This window comes from Panthera leo, chromosome C2, assembly GCF_018350215.1.
Source record: "Panthera leo isolate Ple1 chromosome C2, P.leo_Ple1_pat1.1, whole genome shotgun sequence".
Lineage (NCBI taxonomy): Eukaryota > Metazoa > Chordata > Mammalia > Carnivora > Felidae > Panthera > Panthera leo.
Window position 1 is genome coordinate 130,866,199 of NC_056687.1, and position 19,448 is coordinate 130,885,646.

The 19,448-nt window shown below is 37.6% G+C and overlaps 1 protein-coding gene and 1 long non-coding RNA gene across 2 annotated transcripts in view; one reads left to right on the forward strand and one right to left on the reverse strand.

Annotated features, from left to right (window-relative positions):
- The window catches only part of MRPL3 (mitochondrial ribosomal protein L3), a 51,783-nt gene that overhangs the window by 17,373 nt on the left and 14,962 nt on the right, over positions 1-19,448 (forward strand). Inside the window, exons 5-8 of the mRNA XM_042955562.1 lie at positions 1,280-1,379; positions 3,447-3,507; positions 16,243-16,351; positions 19,144-19,221. Of these exons, the coding sequence (XP_042811496.1) occupies positions 1,280-1,379; positions 3,447-3,507; positions 16,243-16,351; positions 19,144-19,221 (348 nt within the window). The remainder of the gene's footprint in view (positions 1-1,279; positions 1,380-3,446; positions 3,508-16,242; positions 16,352-19,143; positions 19,222-19,448) is intronic.
- Positions 13,598-19,448, reverse strand: part of LOC122229953 — an 80,853-nt gene continuing 75,002 nt past the window's right edge. The window contains exons 3-4 of the long non-coding RNA XR_006207209.1: positions 16,553-16,625; positions 13,598-14,089 (exon numbers count right to left, since the gene is read on the reverse strand). This is a non-coding gene — a long non-coding RNA (uncharacterized LOC122229953). The remainder of the gene's footprint in view (positions 14,090-16,552; positions 16,626-19,448) is intronic.

Genomic DNA, 19,448 nt, shown 5'->3' on the forward strand with positions numbered 1-19,448 from the left:
AGAGAGAATCCCAAGCAGTCTCCACACTGTGACAGTGAGGAGCCTGTCATAGGGATCAATCCCAGGACCTGTGAGATCATGACCTGAGCTGAAGTCAAGAGTCAGACCCTTAACCGACTCAGCCACCCAGGCACACGTGGGCTGTATTTTTAGAGTCTACAGGAACTGCTCATCAGTGGGACATGGGACGTGAGAAAGAAGAGTCAAAGGTAATCACAAGATTTTGGGTCCAAACAACAGAAGTATGGAGTTGCCCTTTGTTGAGATTTGGAAGATCAGAGGAAAGCAGGCTTCTGGGGGGATGTCGAGTTCAATTTTAGACATGTCAGATTTGAGTTGCTGTATGACATCAAAGTGAGATAGTGAGTTGGCATTTGGATGAATGAATTTGTAGTTCAGAATAGAATTTGCAATTGAAGTTAGAAATGTGGGGTTTTTAGCGTGTGAAAGAACAGAGAGTGACAGCCTCAAGGAGAAAGTGGTCACCTGTGCCAAGCATTGCTGATAGAGCCAGTAAGATGAGTATTGACTGGTGTGTTTGACCACATGGAGATGGTTGGTGACCTTGACAAGCACTTTGCATTGAGTATTAGGGGCTGCAAGCATCTAATTAAAGTGGGTTTGAGAGAATGGGAAGATAGAACGTAGATTCAGCAAAAGTCTTTCAAGGAGCATTGTAAGGGGGAATGGAAAGATTAGCTAAAGGAAGCTGTGTGGTCAAGAGAAAGTTTTGGGTTTTTTGTTTTTTGTGTTTTAAAGGTTTTTTTTTTTTAATTAATTTATTTTGAGAGAGTACGCATGCACACACAAGGAGGGGCAGAGAGAGGGGGAGAGAGAGAATCCCAGGCAGGCTTCATGCTGTCAGCACAGCACCTGACGTAGGGCTCGATCCCATGGACTGTGAGATCATGACCAGAGCCAAAATCAAGAGTCAGACGCTTAACCCACCGAGCCACCCAGGTGCCTTAGGATTAGGTTTCTTGATACTTACAGTCTCCAGTCAGAATTCACATATGATCACAACTCTTTCTTTTCCTACAGAAGAAAAGTCTTTCACCATTTAGTGTATATGAGCTCTACCATGCACATGGTGGATCCTTGGTGTAATGGATTATAGATAAAAATCCCACCTCCCCAAATAAGAGGAATGTGGTGCTCTTTGTTCATTAGGGGAACAGTGTGCTCTTAATGATTTGTTGATAACTTGGTTTAGATCTCTGTGTATTGAACTCCACCTTTAGTATTAATGAGTTACTTATGTGTACTGCTTTTCCTCTAGAAATCTCCATCTCTATTGGAATTTTACCAAGAACTTGGATTGCCGCCAAAACAGAAAGTTAAAATCTTTCGTGTAACAGATAATGCTGTGATTAAACCAGGTAATCTGAGGTTGGGGAGAGGAGGGAGGCAAAAATACCCAGATACGTGGTTTAATGTTAGCCCTTTTGATAAAGTTGAATCCACGATACAAAGCCCCAAACATTTATTTTTAAATACAAAATGGCATCTAATTTAATCACTGGGGACAAACAAGCCATTTTCTTTTTTGACTAGAAAGAACTGTAGAGAACTCTTTGTTTTCCATTAAAGAGGGAGGAGCGCTTTTGTTTTTAACTTGTACAGAGAGTTTTACATTTGGAAGAGTCACTCCAAATAAATACACTAACTTTTATTTATTTTTATTTTTTTAAATACACTAACTTTTAAAATGTGAAGTTCACTCGGTGTAGGGTGGCATTTTAGTAAGTGAGGAATACCTAGACCCCCGTTGAGATAGAAGAATTTGAGAAAATATGAAACAGTAGAGTGACTGACCATAGCACCTCGATCCTTACTTAAAAATTCCAAAGTATTTTACTTTACCAAATGTCAAAAATTACAGTTTGGCAATGTGTTTATGTCGGTTTATGTAGTCAACAACATTTTGACATCTTTGAACTTCAGAAAAGCTCCCTCATGTCTTGAACTTGAGTTCTAACAATTAGTCAGAGGGTGTCTTGAGATTTAATACTTTAATATCTGAACTGAATTTCATGATGTAAAATACAATTTCAATAGGCCTTATTAATTGGAATGACAGAGGATCAGCCTTGATATAAGCTAGAATTAAAAGTGTTTTTTGAAGTGCAAGTTTTATAGTTTAAAGCTAAAGTGAATGGAATTAAGGGAACAAATGTAAAAATTAAGTCCATATTAACTTCTGTTGTAGCTCAAACCATTTGAAATTGTTTTTGTGGTGAAAAGTGGTCATGTATCAACAGTTCAAGTCATTCAACCTCCTAGAAATTCAGTCAGTTTTAATCTCCCCTATTTTTTCTTAGTTCAATGTTTTTCTCTGCCCATACAAATCTAGGTTAAGTCCTTCATTAAAGGATACTACCCCTCTGAAATCCCATAGAATCTTACTCCCTGTTTTAAACGAGCCAAAAATAGCATTCAATTATATTCCCTATTACATTGATTATGGCTTTTTTTGTTTTGTTTTTAAGAAAAATGTCTCTTATTTGATGATGTTAATGTTGATTCTTCACCTATATAATAAATTCTTGAGGTCAGGAACCGTGTCTTATACTTCTGTATTTCTAACTGTACATATGGTAAATGTGCAGTATTTGCCGATTGTCAAATTAAATAGTTCTCATAGTGTTAAGTTTAAATTGATGCAAACAAAATGTTGTGCAGGACTTTCACTTACAAAATTCCTTTAAATAACACATTTTTCTGATGTATTTTAAGTAAGACTCCGTTTACATACAACTAGACTTGGAAATGTTAGTATATAAAACTAGGGGTATCAATAATAGCAATTTTTCAGTATTCTAAATGATCCAGGCATGCTAGAATAACTATATTTTATGGATACAGTGACCATTCTTCCAAAAATAGATATGTATGGGCTATATATGGATATCACACATCCAGTGTACAATGAACCTGGGTTCAAACACTTAAGTTCCTACTTTCAGATAACTTATCTCTAATGGTTAAAAAAGATTTGATCCAGCCAGAACTTTTTTTTGAGTCATTCTTTTATTTTTATTTTCGTTATATGAAATAGGAAAAATATCTTAAGTCACTATATTGTTATTTACCAAAGCAACAAAAAATCATCAAACCCATGTATTTACCAGTAAGAATACAGTGTCTGTCATGTGAATTACCCATTTCAACCAGTACCACGTTGGCCTCTGTGAAGGCACAAGCCCATCCGCCAGCCGTGATCTGTTGGCCCAACATTCTGGGGCACATTGTTCTTCAGCCCATGGACAGTCGATTAAAACATGTTTGATGAACAATTTTAATTATTGATGTTTCTAATAATTATAATTGCAGAAGAGAATCTTCTACTTTTTTGGAAACCTGATAGGCTTTCTAGATGTGGTTTATGTTCAGTGACATTGTTCTGGGCCGACATTTCATATATTGCTTGTTTTCTTTTCATAAAGGCACTCCTCTTTATGCTGCTCACTTTCGCCCTGGACAGTATGTGGATGTCACAGCCAAAACGTAGGTCCGCTTAACAGGTTCTTTTCCTTTTGTTCTTCTCATATTAAAAAATAACAGAGCAAGTGAAAGTACAGTCTTTCAAGTCAATGAGTAAAGATTAAGTAACCATTATTCTTATTCGTAATTCTATAATGTTACTGATTGTACTGGATTTTAAATTGCACTGAATTAGTTGTATGTGAAGAGTTCACATCAACTTACAGGTTTTAAACTGAGACGCATGCTTCTGGAAATGAGACTGAAAGAAAGGTCACATTACTCAGGTTCTTTGTGGGTTGGGCCCGCTTCTATTTTTAAGACCAAAGGCTACCTGCTGTTTGATGGTGAAATATAAATGAACAGTGCTATGCAGTTCTTTTGAGATTGTGTCATCTAGTAATTGGTGGTTCTTCCAACTCTAGGAGATGGTTAAATTAGAAACATTACAAACATTTTATATGGTTTGTGATGGTTGTTTTGCTTAAGGTTCCCCTAGGGTAACTATAAAACATTTTGTTAACTGTGTTAAAATAAAAGCCTATCAAAAGCTGGAAGAAGTAGTATTACACCTTAGGCCTCTAGCAGTGTGGGGTTATCTCTCAGTGCTGGACAAGTGAGACTTCTTCCATAAAAACAGAATATTTTTTTATCCTTAAACAAGGGCTTAATTTGGCAGAAATCAACCCTTATTTGTCGCACTAACAGAAAAATGCTGACTTTGATCCATTTTCAGACTGGGCAGTGGTATTTCTGGTACTGTACTTTTTTCATATCTTACTGTCAGATGACTTAAGATAAGTTCGGTACTGGCAGGATGATCTCCAGGAAACATTTAGCTCTTACAGAAGCAGCAATTCAAAATTTGGTTAAGGTTAGTTCACTATGGAATGAAGTAACTGAGCCCCCGTCTATGTTTGTGTAGAAATTGTTCAGTATATGTTAGTAGAATCCACCTGACCTAGGCTAAACTAAACTCCAAATATCAGCTCTTGGCTCTTCTTGTTTCTTGTTCTGTCACCACAGATGATAATTTTACTTCTTTTGTGTGCCTTTTTTGTCATTTGAAAAATGGGTCTGGGAACCGTTTGAAAATTAACGGTGGTCCACAGGTGCTCTGGAACAGTCTGACAATCACAGTGACTGAGCCAAAGAGCTTTTAAGCAAGGAAACCAGATGAGTGCCAGCATCAGTTTCCTTAATGCAGTCAGATGCACTTTATTTCCACTCAGGTAAGAGCCATAGCAAACAGCTCTTACCTTTGATTAGCTATTTAGAAATGGAGTCCAGATAGATGGACAATACAGTGGGTCCTCTTTTTAGAGAGATTATGGACTTCTCCCCCTTTTTTTCCTGCATCCTGATTGTTGCAGACTCATTCCTACTTACTGAGGCCTCTAAAATTACTTGGCAACTTTCTTTATTCTGTTTTTCCTTGTCAAGAACTCAGAATATTGGAGCTGTAAAACTTTCGTTACCTGGGGAGATGTGTGTGTCGTGAATCAGATGATTTTCCTTTTTAATTTCTGAGTTGATTATTACATATAATAAAGTACCTCAGTAATTTTGTTAATATACACACAGCTGATAGTGCATGAATTCCGTTACCTAGTTTACCGAATATATGAGCTATTCTGAGAAGTCCTACAAAGTCAGAGGCCTTTGTTAGCAGGTGCCTTGTGCTGGGATTTGTGACTAGCTTGGACTAAAGCCAGCTTTTCAGATGGCTGTGTTCAGCAAATGCTTTCATTTCATATGCTGCTGTCAGGTTTCATTGGCTTCTTAAAAGTTAGTTTTAAAACTTCATCCTTTTTATTACGAGTATAAAATGAAAAGAAAACAGTTTTAATATCATGTACCTAGAAAACTAAATCCTTGTGCCAGTCTCAAGACTAGATGGCTGATAAGAGCTGGGGGAACAACTAGCCCTGGGATTTAAAGTAGTTGCCGTTCAACTCTGGAGAAAGGAGGACCTTCATTTGAGAAGATCTCACTGTTGTGTGTGCTGCAGTCCAGGATTCTGTTTGACTTTTCACCAGGTAACTGGCAAGAGTTACCCCACACAAGTGTGCACTTTAGTCTCGTGGGCGTGTCTTTACGTCCTATTACTTCAGATGTGATGAAATAAGACTTCCGCTTTTTGCTGAATATTTCCAGTGACTCTTGTAGCTAGCATGTTATTATGGCCTCAAGATGCTTCTGAGTGTTTGTAAATTAGTGGGACTCTGTCCTTCTCACGAGGAGCCGTTTTGAATTCCTTCCGGGGCAGCATTGGATCCTCAGCTGCATGCAGTCCTGGTGGCTGCTGCCTCTCCCTTTTGCCCTTGACAGATAATGGAGGACACACACACGCATCTGCTCGCTTTTCTTTTTCCTTTTTAAATCCTGTCTCCTTTTCCTGATGCTTCTCAGTTTACGGAGTTGAAGTTCTTTACAGCCAATGAGAATGTTCTTCTCCTTGTTGACTATAAATGGAACCATCATCTTTTGGGAATAGATTACGAGTACTCTCAGTCCCTTACTATGTCTTGCTTGTGGCCAGAGATTTGCTTCTTTGTCCTCCATTTCCAGCCCCTGTTTTAAATGTTTTGATATGTCTGGACCCCCTTTTCTTTTTTTTTTTTTTTTTTTTTTTTTTTTTTTTTCACATTAAATCATTTTGGACCCCCTTTTCTTAATTATTAATCCTGTTAGAAAAAAATCGTACAGTGACACAGGTCACACGATGAAGGATATGGATTTACAGGCAGGGGCAGTGGTTGTCACACTTGAGTAGGTTTCAGAATCTGCAGGAGGGCTTGTTAAACACAGATTGCAGGACACCCCACCCTCCAGGCCCCCCCCCCCCCGCCACAGTTCTTTTTTGGTAGGTCTGGGGTAGTACCTGAGAATTTGCATTTCTAACAAGCGCCTACTGAAGTAGATGCTACTAGTCCAGGGACCACACTTTAAGAAACACTGGACTAGAGAACAGTCAAGGGCTCACCAGTGGAACCACATTCCCTTCCTACTCCTTCACCCAACTTGGAATCCTAATCCTTTCCTTTTCCTAAGTCTGTATTCAAATTATAACACATAACATCTGTTTTACAGCAAGCAAATTTAATCGATCCAGTTTTGAGTAACAGTGTCAATAAAAGTAGGCCTATTTATAACTCACATTTTAGTTAACATAAAACTGAAAATTGGTCTCTTTAGTAATTAATGGTCTTCATCATCTTCTTTCCATTAGAAAAGAAAAATCTGAAATTAATCTCATTGAAAATCTTCATTTTTCTCACATTGTAATATTTATATTTAATTGTTAAATCTGTACTTATATTTTGAGTATTTCAATTTTTTTTACTTTATACCTTCAATTTTAATTGCTTGACTAAACATAGTTTAGGAATAACTAAGAAAATTTGGGGCGCCTAGGTGGCTTGGGCATCCAATTCTTGATATCAGCTCAGGCATTTATCTCAGGGTTGTGAGTTCAGGCCCCTCATTGGGCTCCCTGCGGGGCATGAAGCCTACTTTACAAAAAAACTAAAATTAAATTAAATTTGAAAAGAGGGTTCACTTGGTTGAGCACCTGATTTATGCTCAGGTCATGATCCCAGGGTAATGGGATTGAGCCCCACATTGGGCTCTCTGCTGAGCATGGAGTCTGCTTAAGATTCTCTCTCTCTCTCTTTTCTCTCCCTTTCTCTCTCTCTCCCTCCCTCCCTCCCTCTTCCTCCACCCCCTGCTCCCTCCCACCCCTCTACCCTCCTCACACTGTTGATTGATAGATAGATAGATAGATAAGAAAATTTAAAACAAAATACTACCTAAAATAAGAGAATACAATGTTAATAGAAACTACTTCAAGGATGAAATCGTCTGCATTTTTTTTAAGTGACCAGTGACCAACAGTACTAACTTCTTCTTGAAGACTTTCTTAAATTTTTAAATGTTTCTCAGTTAATAATTGCATTGGAAAATCTGCTTGCATTGAAAGATACATTGTATTTATCTGCCAAATTTGGGTATGATTTTCTGTATAAATAAGTATTTACTAGCGTCACTTTGGAATATGAGGTAAATACATACTTTCCAGAGTTCATTTTAATTTTTACTTTTATACCAGAAATCATTTTTCATCCAGAGGGCTTGAGAATCTAAATTTAATTTAAATTAATAGGAAAGGTTTTTACATCTAATATATAAAACCATTCTAGCAGGGGCGCCTGGGTGGCTCAGTCAGTTAAGTGTGTGACTTTGGCTCAGATCCTGATTTCACAGTTCGTGAGTTCAAGCCCAGCGTCGGGCTCTGTGCTGACAGCTCAGAGCCTGAAGCCTGCTTCGGATTCTGTGTCTCCCTCTCTCTCTGCCCCTCCCCCACTCACACTCTGCCTGTCTGGCTCTCTCTCTCTCACAAATAAATAAACATTAAAAAAAATTTTTTAAAACCATTCTAGCAGAATAATTTTTCAGTTTCATTATCCTGTTTACAGCTATGCTGTTAAAAGCCCCGTCTTTGAAATATGACAGTTTTATGTAATTCATTCTAAATAAAAATTTAAGACTAGCATGTACAGTGATGTGTTCCTCACGCCCTGCCCTAGCATCTTTTAAAGTTTATATCCCTGTTCTATAATGGCAGTTACATTCCAGTGTAACTTCTAATAGATGTTCTCCCTTTCTTTCACTCTCAGCTTTGAGAAGGAAATGGCTATGAATAAACAGTAGGTGAGATGAGAGTGACTTGATTCTGTCCTCAACATAGGATGCTTAGCCCACTGTTTTCTGGTGAATCCTAATGGTGCTTGTCATATTTTATAGGGTTTTTTTTTTTAAAGGAAAGAAATTAGACAAGAATGAAAGAATAAACAAAAATAAAACTGTAAAAATGCACTCTACATTGTAGGGAAAAGCGGTTAGGTCTTGTCTGAAAGGACTGGAAGGACACTGATGGTGCTGATACCTCTATGACGTGGGTGTGGTGCCCTTTCCTGCCAAGTGTTTTATTAAGCTTTATTATTATTTTTAATGTTTATTTTTGAGTGAGAGAGAGTCAGAGCATGAGCAGGGGAGGGCCAGAGAGAGGGGAGACACAGAATCCAAAGCAGGCTCCAGGCTCCAGGCTCCGAGCTGTCAGCACAGAGCCCGACACGGGGCTTGAAACCACAAACCGTGAGATCATGACCTGAGCCGAAGTCGGCCGCTTAACCGACTGAGCCACCCAGGTGCCCCGCCAGGTGGATTCTTAAAAGAGCAAAGACTCTCTGGCCTCTATGCCCAGTCCTGCATACTGTCAGAAGGGTGCCTGTATCCTGGCAGAAACCTTCCCCACTAGTCCGTTATTCTTCTTTCTAGCGGATGCTTGCTCTGAACTCTAGGAGGAGAAAACAAGGCATGTGCTGCCTTCAGGATACAATTGCTGTTTAGCCCTGTACATTTTCAATTTTAATTCATTTTTAGTAAGTTACTTTACTATTATTCAAAGCAGTACATTTTTAAGCATAGTAATGAAACAGTTTCAAAATGAGTGATTAAACTATAGAAGAAAATAACCTCTATAAAAACTAATCCTTCTTAAATCGGAGTGAATGTGTGTTTCAAGATAAAGGAGAGTTTGGTGGGTAGTGTTTTGGGGTTATATTTTGTTGTTTTGTTGCTTTAAAAATTTGTATAGTAGTCATCTATTATCGCCTCACTTTTAACTATACGAAATAGCATTTTTTACTCAAAATCAGCAAAAGTAAGGCCTAATGAGAGGCAGAATAGGGAATGGCCAAAAGCACGGGCTTTGCTTCCCTTTAGCCGTGTGACCTGGGCAGCTTTCTCAACCTCTCTGTTGCCTCATCTTCAACATGAGAATAATTCTAGCACTGCCTCATAGCCGTGTTGTAAAGATTGAATGAGAATGCACAGAAAGCTATTAGCTCAAGGCCTGCCACTTATTAAATGCTCAAGAGTATTGGCTGCCATCACTATTGTTGATATTACTGCTTTTTTATTTGTTTTCAGATTTTAGGGGAAAGTTTTTTTCAGTAGGAAATATCTTTTAAAATGAATAAAAAACATTAAGTCATTAGGAATTCTGGTGTGGTGGTATTTTCTGATACATCTAGTTATTGCCATCTTAAGATTGACTTGCATAGCAAAGTTGGAGCTTTACAAAGCACTCTATGTCGTTTTAAGATTACATACTACCTGCTACATCTAGAATTTACAGAGTAATGAGGATGCCTTTAAAGCTTTGTGACACTCCAGCGTACTGGATATTTTTGTGTTTTTACTCTAATCTGGTTCCCAAGAGGCAGTATGACCTCGGTTGAAAGCATGGCCAGATGCTTCCATTTACCAGGGATTTGTCCTTGGGCAGGTGGCTTAACTTGTCTGAGTGTAGATTTCATGCTCTTTACCGTAAGGGCACGAGACTCACTCTTATCTATATTAACTCACTCTTATCTATATTAATGAAGAGGAAGACTTAACAGTAGATTCAACAAAACAGCAATATGGTCTTCTGATCTATTGAAGAAAGTGATATGGCTAAAGACCTGCAGAAAACTATTATGTCCTTTCAGGATATTATGAAATGATTCAGTTATTTGAGGGTTTTTTGTTTTTTGGGTTTTGTTGTTGTTGTTGTTGTTGTTGTTGTGTGTGTACGTGTGTTTGTGTTTCAGAAGCACACAGTGAACTTAGGACAGCAAATAGGGTTTTCTGAGTTTATTTAGGACAGCCAGGAAGTGCTCCCTTTTATAAGAGGATTCAAAGGAGTCACTGCATATTTGGTTCTCTGTACTGTTGAATAAGCTGGATTTGAAGTCAGGAAACTATACGCCGTGTACTCCTAGCAGTCACTCGTTGATAAAAATGTTCCCAGATATTGATGGGAGGTGTGTGGTTTTTAGACAGAAACAGTACATTCTACATTTCGGGTCATGCTGTCACAAACTCATCCTAGACGGTAACCGCTATACAGCTGTTCGGTGCCAGCTTTTAACTAAATGTGATAGAACACAAAGCAACTGAAAAATTCCACTGTGCCTTGTGGGCTCAGGAGCTGTATATCACTGCTTGAATAGGTTTAGACAACACTGAATCAGGTACAAATTGATTCCTAAAGTTTATGGGGGTCCTCGGAGAGATGCCTTATCCTTGGAATGTGCAGAGATGAAAGTAGCAGGAGTTTGTTGAAATGAGAAGCTATAATGAAATTTTGAAACATTTGTGCCTTATTAGTTTATCATAAATTAAAGGCTAATCCTGATAGAGATCATGAATTAGCTAATAGGGCCTTTTACGTGCATATAATTTATTTTATTAAAAATTTTCCTTTTTTGTTTACTAGTAAAAAAAGTTTTAATTAAAAGCTTTTGTCGGGAGGAGGGAGGGCTCCTGGGTGGCTCAATCGGTTAAGCATCCGACTCTTGATTTAGGCTCAGGTTACGATCTCCCAGTTGTGAGATGGAGCCCCGAGTCTGGTACCACACTGGGTGAAGGTTCTCTATCTTTCTGTCTCCCTCTGTCCCTGTCACACAAACTCGGGCTCTCTCTTTCTCAGTCTCTTTGTCTCTGTCTCTCATTAAAAAAAAGGAAAGAAAGAAGAAAAGCTTTTTGGGTGGTTTGAATTGAAAACATAGGAAAGTAATATCAAATTATATCCTACAAGAGATTCTTTTGATTGTTAATTTGGACATTATGCCTTTATATTTCACATTACTTTTTCACAAGTAAAGATACCATCTTACTCTAATCTATTCTCAGTTGCTCGATTTCATAAAGAAGCAGCCCAGTCATGATTTTGGTGAGGACCTGATGTGTGTCTCCATTTCCCTCTATTCATAGGAATGTTTAACCATAGAGAGGCTGGTTTTCAATCAGTTGATTTCTTTATTTTCCCACCCTCACCTCCATAAAAATATAGTCTGATCTTAGGGTATCTTGAGACAAGTCAAGAGTCTGCTCTTCCATTTAGTACTCAGTTATTTTTTTTCTGAGAGATTATGTACAAGTCACTTAAACTTTTTACAGCATAAATCAGGTAAAGAGAAAAAGTAAAACTCAATTTAGAAATGGTTCTGATACAAAAACCTCTACTTACAGAATGGATTTTGATTATTTTTAATAAAAAAAAATCAAGTACTTTGTAGCTGATGTAACACATGACGACAAACACTTTCAGTTCTTTTTCATGGTAAAAGTAGAAAGACAATGCAGTGAGAAGGGTATTTGAGGCTGAGGGAGCAGAATGAGCAAAAACAGGAAAGAGAGTGGAATACTTAGGGATTCACAGAATAATCTGCTATGACTAGGATGGGCAGTGTTTGAAAGGTAGAGTGGACCTAGTTATGAAAGGTCTCATATACCCCAAGCTAAAGAAGTTACTGACAGCCACCTAAGGTTATGGTTTAGTTTGCTTGTTTTTGTTGTTGTTGCTGTTTTGCTTTTTAAAGCAGGGGAAAGCTTGTGTGAAAAGACTGTTGTCTTAGGAATGTCACTCTAGTGTCTCTAAAGGAGCATAGCTTGAAGAAAGAGAGATGTTCAGTTTCTGTTTCTGAAACATTATGATTGAATGGCTGTGATACTTCCGATTAGTTATGGACAGTACATGTGTGGAATGAGATAGTAGCAGAATTCTTGCCAGAGGGCAAAGTTTGTGAAACCCTGGCTTATTAGTAATAGGTTCAAGAGTCAGCAGACTTTTTCTCAAAGGGCCAGATTTAAAATTTTTGAGGTTTACAAGCATTATGTTCTCTGTTGCAAATTATAGCTCCATAGCAGCCGTAGGCAATAAGTAAATAAATGTACATGGCTATGTTCCAGTAAAACTTTATTTACAAAAGTGGCCACTATAGGCTGTAGTTTGCCAACCCTGATTTAAACCATATTGAAATGAGGGTCAGCCACAGGACTCTTAAGACCATCGTTTCATGTAGCAGCAAGAGGTAAGAAACTTCTCAAAGAGTGCTAAAGAAGCAGAAAAATAGGGAGGAAATGATGACTGAGAGTAGTGAGGGGAAGGGTGGTAAGCAGGAAGGATAGAGGACAACTCTATTTTTAAAAAGGCCATAGAAATTTGAATACTGACTAGTTATTTGATATTAAGAATCACTAATTTTTTTAGATTGTGATAATGGTATTGTGGTTTTGTTCTTGAAAAGGATCTTTAAAAGAGATCCATATTAAAATGTTTATGGATGAAATGATATGATACCTGGAATTTGTTTCAAAATAATTCATTAACAGAGGAGGGGAATAGATAAAACAGAATAAGCCTTGAGTTGGTAATATTTGGCCCTGGGTGATGGGATACATAGGTTATTCATTGTACTTGTCTCTCTGCTTTTGACTAAGTTTTGAAATTTCCATAATAAAAATTGATTTTTATAAAAGTCTTTGGATTTGGGAATGAAGGGGGAACCATTTGCTTCCCAAGGAGGAGAAAAAGCAATACCAAGGAAAGAAAGATAGATGAAGCCCATGTCGAGGGAAAAACTTGGTGATGAGAATTTGGGAGGAAGTTCTCCAAGGACTCAGAATGAGTGGAGTTGAGAGCATTCCTCACCTGTGGGCATTTTGTTTTATCACCTATACAAATATATCTAGAATCATGCAGTCAACGGCAGTTTCCTGCAATGTGGGGAAATACATGATGGATTTGTAGTAAAATCTGTGTGTCTACTGATAGACATTTATGCTTTTGACATAATACACCAAGGGAATGAAATTCACATAACAGTTATCTCTAGAGATTTATAAAATGCAGTGGGGAAACATTAAATTATGCATTTTCTTCTGTGAGATACTATGATTGTCATACCTTTAAGCCCCTCCTCCCCCTTTTTTAACACCATCATCTTAAGGCATGCCCGTTATACACAACATTTGGAAACTATAGGACAAAATATAGGAAAAGAATTAGCCTTCTTCCTAAGACACAGCTATAGTCAGTAACAAAATAACTGACTTTTCTAGGTTGGGTACAGGGGTTGAATAAAACACGATCCCCTGCCCTTCATGAATTTAAAGTATACTAAGGGGAAATGGACTGAGAAACAAGGGTAGTATTCTCCTAAATTTAATAGGATCTCTGAGCTTTCTGATGAATTTTTGGTTTATCAAGTATAAATGCTTTAAATAAATGTTTATGTTTTTCCTAATTTTCTGATAAATCTCACGAAATTCGGAACATCTCACATTGTGTTCTTTCTGACTTGAATTTTCCTTTATTTGATTTTTTTTCTGCTAACTAAAACCTACAGCAGAAAAGGGGTAGGGAGGTAAAGCATATGTGTTATGTGCTGTGTATATTTTTAGTAAAATAAAGGTTTTCTTTTATGTGACCTGTGAAAACCTTATATTTGAAATGTGACTGGGTATGCTAAGTATATAGTTCGGTTCTCTTCTTGGCTTTTGTTTTGTTTTCGTTCTCCAGTTGGGTGACAACTGAGAGAAGCAGTAGAATAGATACCTGTACCGCCCATGGATCAACAGGTGCAGTCTCTTCTCCATCATCTGAATTGGGCCAATAATTTGTCATGTCATTTGCATTTATCCTGTTGTTTAAAGGTTATTTACTGAAGAGGTTCCCATTGTTCACAGCATAACAACATGATGCATTCTAGAACTAGATTGAAAAACAGTCTGTAATTAGTCAACAGATAATTAGCACTTTCAGGATACCGCTTTTTTCTTATAAGCATGTACTCTTAAAACGACCTAAATTATCTTCTGTAATCTACCTGGCATTTGTTTTATTGGTGCACACACTAGCACTCTTTAAGTAAGCGATGAATCAGTTTGAGAACTCAGAAGGTACTAGTAAACTTTCTACCAAGAATGGCCAGTGTTAGAATGTGGTATTTTTAAAACATGTTCAGTTTAGATTAGTGTTGCTAGTCCCCTCTCTTTTTCTCTTTAAAGTGTTATTTGCCAGATACTATCCGGAGGGTCAAATAACTTTGTTGGTATTTCTTCTTTATTTTTAAATTGCCAAGCATTTTATTTTTTAAATGTTCTAAAATGCAGCATTAACTAGAAATATTTAAGTTTCAGAAGCAAAATTTCAGTAAAACATTTGATTATCACAGTTTCTGTTCTTAGATGATAATCTCCTTGCAAAAGTTATAGTGGATTTCTCATTTAATATATGTTAAGTTACTATTTTAGCTCTTTGACTAGGAATAAACATTATCTTGAGTTTTTGAGGCAAGGCAGAATTATGTGCACATCATCAGTGATGCATTCAGTTGATTAATGTGAAGAAAATGGTGTAAGCTACATTTAAATTATTCCTATACAAGTAATTTTTGACCTGTAATTTGATAATATTCAGCTGTTAGGTTCTACGCGTACATAGTTCATATTGTTTTTATGTTGAATTACTGACTTAATTTAAGACAAACTTTTACTTGTATGGGCTTACTTCAATCCATTACTCTCTGATAATTGACAAATACTTAACAAAGTCCTTGTGGAAAGAATATGGTTTTTATGATCTTGTGCTTTTTGTCCATTTTGTAAGTGGCCTGAACTATGCACTAATAATATTTAGCTTTGTTAACATTAAGGAATACAGCATTAAAAATATGTTGACATATTATCTAGTGAAAGGCGAAAAAGTTATTATCTTAAGAGTATACAGATATATTTGGTACAGCCTTGCAATGCATTCTACCCCTTTCATTGTATCTTTGTACTGATATATTTGACAAAGACAACCTTAATAATGCTGAACCTTAGTATTAGCCACTTTCTACTTGCATCACAGAATGTTTCTCTACTGAGCAGAATTTGAAAACAGAATGGTTTTATTTAAAAATTGAAATACTAGATTTTTAAGAAATTGCTAGTCTCTGATTCTGTTTCTCTGTGAGCTTCCTATTCAAACCTTGAGAGCAAGATCCATCAGATAACTTATAAAAGTAAACTTTGTCCAGCATTAGGGCATTGTTATATTTAGTGTTCTATTACCTATTGCCACCTAACACATTACCCCAAAACATAACAGCTTAAAACAACAAACATGTATTACCTCACAGTTTCTGGGATCAGGAATCCCAGTACAACTTAGCTGAGTGCCTGTGGCTCAGGGTCTCTAACAGGGCTGCAACCAGGCAGTCAAGGCTGTAGTCATCTCGGTTCAACCTGAACACCGCCTTGCAAGCTCACTGACCTGGCCTTGGCAAGGCTTAGGACCATAGCTGTTGGCTGGAGACATCTTTACCACATGACACTCTATAGGAAATGGCAGTTGACTTCCTCCAGAGCCCAGCAGGAAGAGTGTGCCAAGTAGGAAGCCACAGTCTCTTTGTAACCTAATGTCAGAAGTGACCTTTTATTGTTTTGCCACAGTTTATTCCTTAGACCTGAGTTCCTAGGCGCACCCAGACTCCAGGGGAGGTGATTACACAAGGGCATGAGTACCAGGTGGTGGGGATCTTAATGGTTGCTTGCTACATAGCTTATGAGTACTTTGGAATTTCTAGAAATTTACCCTTGTTTTACAGGATAATAAAACTCCCTGTTCAGATAGAACTTCCTCTGCTTAGATTGTCTCATAATTTTGAATTAATCATTTTATATGGAATGAGGCTCCAGGAAGGGGTGCAGACAGGACATAGGTAAAGAACTGTTCATTTGCAGTTTTCTTGCATAGCTTTTCCCAGTTATTTAGATAAGCAGCGTTGTTAAAATTCCAAGGTACTATTAAGAAAATGCACACTTGGGAATATTTTATGCTCTGTTTATTATATAAATTCTAATGTCTACCTTGTTCAGTATTGGTAAAGGTTTTCAAGGCGTCATGAAAAGATGGGGATTTAAAGGCCAGCCTGCTACTCATGGTCAAACAAAAACCCACAGGAGACCTGGGGCTGTTTCAACTGGTGTAAGTATAACTTGAGTGACCTCTTTTTAATGCTAAATATTCAGCTTCTGCACATACAGTGCTCTAGTCTGTTCTTGGGATCAAGTCACATAATTTTAATCTGACTCCAGGTGGGTCATAGTACTTGTCACATTTTTATGAGTCCTGGTCTCACTTTCCAGAGCCAGACGTGAATCGTTTCATAATAACCCACATACTTACAGCCAGTCTTCTCAGTACTTTTCCTTCCTGCTTTCTCATTTCCATCTCTGTCTCCCATCCTGCCCTCTGAAGTCTGCGCCAAGAAATCAGATATTAGAATGCCCTTCCAATCTGCCCCACTGGTTCCTTCCCAGAGTCATCTTTGCCTTAACAGAGACTGTTGGGGAAGATTGTCAAGAATGGTATCATGCAAGGGAGAAGTAGTAGAGGAAAAATGGAGAAACAAACAATAAGAACATAGAAAATGGAGAAGGAATTTTGTGTTCTGAAATAATTTCCTGTAAATTATAGGATTGAATATGATAAGTGAATATATTGATAATGGGAGCAAATTTCTCACTATTATAAAAAGATACTCAGGTATGAAAAGGAGGGAAATTAGAACAAACCCTATAGGGTTGAATTCAGATTGTAGATATCAGTATACATTTACTGTATATGTATATAAGAGAAATAGATATGTTCGTATGTGTGTATTTATTTGTTCCTTAGCTCTCTGTCTGCTGAATGTTCATAGCAGTATTATTCATAATAGCCAAAAAAGAGAAATAACCCAAATGTTTATCAGTTGATGAATAGGTAATTAAATGTAGTATATTCATACAATGTTACTTAGCAATAAAGTGGAATGAAGTACTGATACATGCCACAACATGGACGAACGTTGAAAACATGCTAAGGGAAAGAAACCAGTCACAGACTACATATTGTGTGATTCCATTTACGTGAAATGTCCATTGTAGGCAAATCTGTGGAGATGAGAGTAGATTAGTGGTTGCACAGGGCTGGGGGGAGTTGGAGGGAGTGACCACTAATGGGTTTGGAATATCTGTTTGAGATTGAATGAAAATGTTCTAAGATCATTTGTGGTAATACACGACTCTCTGTGTATACTCAAATCTTTGAATTGTATACTTCAGGGGAGCCTGGATGGCTCAGTTGGTTAAGCCTCCGACTCTTGATTTTGGCTCAGATCACGATCTTATGGTTCAGTTCGTAGGATCAAGCTCCGTGTTGGGACGCCACGGAGCCTGCCTAGGATTCTCTCTCTCTGCCCCTCCGCCTCTCACATACACGTGCTCTCTCAAAATAAATGGGTAAATTAAAAAAAAATTTTTTTTAATTTAAATTGTATACTTTAAAAAGAGTAAAATGTGTGGTATGTGCATTGTACTTCAACAAAGCTCTTTTATTTTTTTAAATATTTATTTATTTACTTAGGGCTTGAGCAGGGGAGGAGCAGAGAGAGAGGGAGAGACAGAATCCCAAGCAGGGTCCATGCTCAGCTCAGAGCCCTACATGGCGCTCAGTCTCACACCGTGAGATCATGACTTGAGTTGATGTCAACAGTCAGATGCTTAACCCACTAAGCCACTAAGGCACCCCTAGCTCTTTTAAAAAAAATTAGGCTTGTTTTCTCTCTCTCTCTCTCTCTCTCTCTCTCTCTCTCTCTCTCTCTCTCTCACACACACACACACACTCACACACACACACACACAATTAAAATGGCATGTGGAAGAACATGACTCGTTAGTTAATTGTCATGAAATAAATAAATGACATGTAGAAGAACCTATTTTTATAACTCAGCTTAGTTATTTGTCATGAAGTGCACTGTTCTGTGTTTGTAAATATTGCCATTCAGGATTAGCTGGTAAATACCTTTATAATCCAGAGAGGGTGAACTTTTAATGAGAATGTAAACTTAATGGGGGGGGGGGGGGCAGAGTCCTTTTTTAGTAATGTAATGTTAAACAAGGTGTGCCTATCACTGAGTGTGTTTCTAGAATGAATAAAAGTGATAGTTTGTAACATGCAGAATTGTCTTTAATCTGTGTTGGTTACATAGTAACCAACTCTAATGCTATGGTGAGCAACTTCCATGGGAGTTTTGTGGGTTGTCAGATTAGTGATACAGAAGTGTTTATATTCCAAGAGTTCATGTGTCATGAGAAGCTTTCCCATTTGAGATGTAATTCAAATTTGCTTCTTTAGATGTAGTATTATCCGTTACCAAAGCCAGAATCAGAGAGACTGTGTGAAGCTGTTTGAATTATATGAATCAGAGACAATCAGGACTGGACAAACTCGATATTCTAATAACTAATTCTGTCCTTTAATCATTCTGGGGAAGGAGAGTAACATCAAAAGCAAGAGTGGGGGAGTGGAACCATTCCAGCAGCAGTGGTGTGGATTGAGTCCATTAAGTCAGTTAATACAGAAGATTAGTGAAAACAGACCAGGCAGTCAAGTCTTCCTTGAATGGTGGTGTGACGTGTATTTATGTCCTGTAATTTTTCTTTTCTCCTTCTCAACTGGTGTTAGCTCAGTTGCTACTCTCTTGTTACTGAGTTTTTCTCCTACATATGTTTCTTAGTCTGTATTTATTTTGTTGCTCTAACTTAATTTAGAAAGGAAATCCTCTGGGGTAAATATGTCTAAATCCATATTTAGTTCCTTACTGGGGCCTAGCAGAATGAGGAAAAAGTCCAACATTTTAATAACTCCTGTCTCAGTTTGCATTTCAGTTTGATCTGTTCTATTTGAAATTGAGAGTACTTAACAGTGCTAATTTTGGTTTTGTTGTGTAGGATGTTGCCAGAGTCTGGCCTGGAACTAAAATGCCTGGACAAATGGGAAACAAAGATAGGACAGAATATGGACTAAAAGTAAGTTTCTGAAGTGACTCTTTTTTAGGAATAGTTAAATTAATGCCTGAATGCAAAGGCACCAGAGGATGTTCTGCATGTGTGTCTGTGTAGAATCGTTCTGATACTTGAACTCTGTGTGTGTGTAGCCATAGTCATGGTAATGTGTTCATCTAACACCCAAGCTGTGCAATGTGCCGTCATAAAAAGAAAAAGTCATCTATTTGACCTGGTAGGTTTCTACAAGA